The sequence below is a fragment of the Pundamilia nyererei genome, unplaced genomic scaffold, assembly GCF_000239375.1.
Source record: "Pundamilia nyererei isolate P.nyererei 1_Seehausen unplaced genomic scaffold, PunNye1.0 scaffold00022, whole genome shotgun sequence".
Taxonomy (NCBI): domain Eukaryota; kingdom Metazoa; phylum Chordata; class Actinopteri; order Cichliformes; family Cichlidae; genus Pundamilia; species Pundamilia nyererei.
The window spans coordinates 3,533,605-3,538,252 of record NW_005187423.1 but is presented as its reverse complement, the minus strand read 5'-3'; the positions used below and the strand labels follow the sequence as shown (position 1 = coordinate 3,538,252).

The following is a 4,648-nucleotide window of genomic DNA, read 5'->3' as shown; positions in this document are numbered from 1 at the left end:
CACACACACACACACACACACACACACACACACACACACACACACACACACACACACACAGATGAAGATATGCTACACATTTCCTGGAAACAAATGGAGAGCATCTGCACTTGAACTACAACCGTACAGAGCTGCTGCCTGGCTTTTCTCATAACAGAGGTCATTAATATTGTCTTCTTATAGCTGAGCCCCGGTGCTCCAGGCGAGCCTCTTATCTATAAAGTTGAGCGTAGTAGATCATATGAGATGACCGTGAGCTTCAGCACTTCATGATCATCAATTATTCATTAAGGAAATTCTATTAAGGTGCTATTAAAAAAAGAACCTGTCAATATGCTTGCAATCAGCATACTGCAGACTAATGTTAACATCAGAAGTGTACAGCTTATATATAATATACAACTCCATAAAAGAAGTAAAGAGTCTCTTTTTTGAGGGGGTTGCAGTGAAGCAATAGAAAAGAAAGTAAAGGGATGACTCTTGAGTGATTATGCACAATCAGTACTGACGTAGTGTAGCAAGTTTCCTGGAACAGATGATCTTAGCATTCCTGCCATTACCCTGAAATCCAATCGAAATGTTCATACATTTTGCTGAAATTAATTCCAGCATCTCCTGTTTATGTTAGAAAAAAAATATTTGCGAGCAACTAATCTAAAGCAATGTTCTCTTGTGCCGAGCACAATATGGATTAATTGGCACGGCTGGTCGGCCAAATCGAATTTGTTTAATTTTCTTTCCAGTTGTTTGGCTGCTGTTTTCAGCTTCTGCTTTTTCCATCTAAGAAAAGCGTACGGGGATGATCGTGCATGTTTATGCGCAGAGACCTGGCTGGGTGAAAGAATGTAAGCTCTGTGGGAAGCTGCTGCTTTTAATAATGGGGAAAAAGCAAAAACTGGTTCACTAGTTAATAAAACTGAAGTTCACACTTAAGCAAATACACGTACAGATGTCAGATGTACAGCGCGAGCTTTTTAAATGCCAGATCCTCATATAAGAGCTCTCTACTATGTGACTGAGCAGTGTGGCAATGTGGCAGCACTGACCTGTCGACGCTGAGGGCGCACAGGTTGAGCACTGTGATGCCCACAGATGCTTTCTGCAGGAAGGGAACAAACTTACAAAGGCACAGGCCCACAATGCTGTCATCGAATGGGAAGCGTGATGCCAGGAGCTGGAAAATATAGAAAAAAAGGAAAGGATTTAAATCCGATTTAATACGTATCCTTTACGCACATCAGCAAAACTCACACTTCCCTGATGTATCATTAAAAAGTAAATAATTTTCTTTGTCTTCACGTGCGTTTTACAAGCCTGCTGTTACTGTTGTTTTCCCGACTCAAATGGGTCCTTTTGCATATATAAGACCTTCCTAGTGGATTTTACTTTGAAGTCCGTCAGTGTCATCTTAACATCACTGTCAGTCTGCAGGGACCACTTCCAGTATTTAAGAAATCTCAATATTGGCTTTCTACTTTTATCACTAGTGTCTAACAGTTGTTTTCTACTACTTCTTCCTTTGGTAAAATTAGTCAGGGTCACGCAAGCACTTGGACACTGAAGTATTTTTCAGCAGCACAAAAGTTTTACAAAGCAAAACAAAAGACAGTGTTTCTGGAAACAATGTCTTTGCCTCGAGGAAGACAACAGGAGGTTTCAACATTGTAGATGTGGCTCTTTCTTTGTTTATGCATAAACTGCTCCCCCATGCAGAAGGATTGTTGTTTCCTCTTTGCACATGTGTTGCTCAGACTACAAAGTCACTCTGCCCTCAAAGTCCCAAGATAATTTTAACCAGGTGCTTTTTTTTCTTGGTTAAACCACATCCTATAATGAGCTCAAAGGATCAGGTTGACTGATCACTTCATTTTGCCATCATTCTTTATTATTGCAAAAAACCACGACAGTGTTTACTGAAAGAAATCAAACGAAGGCAGGGGGCCTGTAATGATTTAACATAGTCATTCACATTCTGAAGAGGTCCCAGCGTAAACAAAAGGGTCGAGTCAAACCAAACTGAAACGAGCTGCAGTTGTGCTCTTGTGACAGTGTCTTTTAAAGATGCTGATAATCATTAAAAGACTGTTTAACATGTTTAACAGTTGCTTATTTGGGTAAGACTAATAATAATAATTATAATGGTCATAAGGACGAGAATAAAACCAGTCGATTTCAAACATGACCGACCGATAAGCTCTCATGCTCCTATTTCACCTCACTTTTATTTGGATTATAAAGTACAATAAGTACAAAAGTTATTTATCACTTGTGGAGCAGTGAGATTTGAGAACAAAACAAAAAAAACCCAAATTCCAGATAAGGGTTCATGACTAATGTCTCAGGTCAGCGCAAGGCCAGTGATGTGTGTGACTACAGCCTGATTCTTATGTTTAGTTATGTCAGCCATACCACTGCTTGTCTCATCGCCACACGAAGACGATAACAACCTGACTGATTAGGCTTTGCCATCTATTTGTACACTCACTCAGGCCCTTTCCCACTCACCCCCCTCTCTCCTCTTCTCCAGTCTGCCTGTAATATTCCACTTTATCTGTGCATATCGCCTCCGCTGTCCCTGCATTTCATCATATTCACAACGAGACGTGTCACTCAGCAGCCTTGACATGAAAATAAGAGTTTAGAGTAAGCAAAAAAAAACTGTACCTTGTACACATTGATGGGTATATCAATGACAATGTAGATAAGGTCGCCCAGGGCCAGGCTGGCAATGAGGGCGTTGGGTCCATTCCTCATGCATTTGTGCTGGTATATAATCCTCAGCAGGGTGGCGTTGCCTACTATCCCGACTACAAAGACTATAATGGAAATGATTGTGTTGATGTACTTAAAATGTGCGTTGATTGAGGTATTTACAGTGCAATTAGGTGGTTTCTTTACTGCAGTTGCGTTGCCAGAGCCAGATACCACCGCTTGTGTCCGCTGGTGGATGCCGGGCCCCGTGCTTGGACTGACAGTGCTGTAGAGACCAGACTGGAGGGTGGAGTGGACGAGAAAGCTGGAGAGAGGGTCCTGGTCCGCTTCAGCTCTGTTTATCTGGCAGATTCCTCTGGCTGCCATACAGGCCATTAGCAAAAACATATGTCCAGCTGGAGAGCCCATTATGGGACGCATTGAGCGCTTTGATATCACTGACAGAAAGATGGTCCCAATGTATCACTGGTAAGAAGAGAAAACAAACAAAAGCAAGAAAGACGTGGTTATTTTTTCAGAAAGCTCACAGTAAATCTGAAAAGACGGGAGTGTAATGTTAGAAGTCAGAGATGACGAGAATGTTTGATGGCCTTAATGTCCCTTTCAAAAGCTATGAGGAAGTTCAGCAACATCTTTATGACTTCTAAAAGGTTTTGCCAAGGGGGCACAGATGGATGATGCCAGGAGTAGTTACAGTGAGGATGAGGCATCAACAGAACACGTCGGGGATCTGTTTTGCTCTCAGTCAGTCCTGGATGAAGCAGCACTTGGTTGTATCGATAATGTTGCAGCTGGACGTTGGGGTTTTATGTCAGCTTGTGCTGTTTTGACAACAAGCCCTTCATGTGAGTTTGATTTCCTATGTTCTTTATTCTCCATCTGTTTCTAATTTCAAAAAGTTTAGACTTGTGGTACTGAGCTTTTTATAGACACGCTGGATTGACTTCTAGTTAGCTGAGTAATGCAAGAGCCCAGGTTAAAATAAAAACCAGATGAAGACCCAAACCCACAGAACTAAGAGGTAGTAGTAGTAGTTTATAACTTGAATCCCTCTTCTTATTAAAAGGAAAAAAACAACCCTACAACAACAACAACAACAACAACAAACTTTCTGGACAAAATCAGAGTAAGAGAGAAAGTTTTAAACTATCACATCCACAGTGAAGCCCTTTTCATCATGTCACAGTACCGGCAACTCTTATAGCCCAGAGTTCTTCCTGTTCAAAGTCCCAGCTGTCACCAAGTACACAAAGAACTATTTAGCAGCCAGCCCTTCAAGTAGCATCACAGTTTAGCATCAGCATGACACTGCTGGGATCTGTGACAGCACGCAAACTGATCTATCCATAAATAATAAATACATTTGGTTTTCACCTACCGCTTCTAAAATGTCTGCCTGGCCCCCTTGGAAAGCGTCAGGCAAACTTTCAGCTGAAGCCCCCAGACATCTGTATCACATCACATGAGTAATTAACGCACTATCAAAGCCGCAGCGTATCCCACTTGGTTTGAGCAATGCACCCGTCTGCTCTGAGGTGCCTTCGCATTATGGCTCAGAGTTTCCTGTGGAGAGTTTGCAGTACGTCTGAGTGTGTGCGTGCTCAGTCGTGTGAGTCTGAGGTTTTGTGTACCTCTACATGTGTATGTGTGTGGGTGTGTGTGTGTGTGCGTGTCAGAGCACCAGTGAGACACTTTGACTGGGTGGGATAGTAAATCTCCACCTCCCTTTGGTAACAGACTGGGCCCCCTTTGGAAACATCACCCTCCTCTCTTCTCTCTCCTCTCTCTCAGAGGCACCGCCTGCTGACAGTCATCTCCATGGCGCAGCAGCACCCACACACACACACACACACACACACACACACATACAAGGGCAGGGGCATCTGGGAGCCCAACGCCCCTCCAATCTGCCCCTTTCCTTAAATCCCTCCCACCT

At 42.9% G+C, this 4,648-nt stretch overlaps 1 protein-coding gene across 1 annotated transcript in view; it reads right to left on the bottom strand.

The window, feature by feature from the left end:
• The window catches only part of ednraa (endothelin receptor type Aa), a 9,938-nt gene extending 5,566 nt beyond the window's left edge, over positions 1-4,372 (bottom strand). Inside the window, exons 1-3 of the mRNA XM_005726954.1 lie at positions 4,091-4,372; positions 2,665-3,177; positions 1,047-1,174 (exon numbers count right to left, since the gene is read on the bottom strand). Coding sequence (XP_005727011.1) covers positions 1,047-1,174; positions 2,665-3,132 — 596 coding nt within the window. The 5' untranslated portion in view covers positions 3,133-3,177; positions 4,091-4,372. The remainder of the gene's footprint in view (positions 1-1,046; positions 1,175-2,664; positions 3,178-4,090) is intronic.
• Positions 4,373-4,648: the final 276 nt, after the last annotated feature.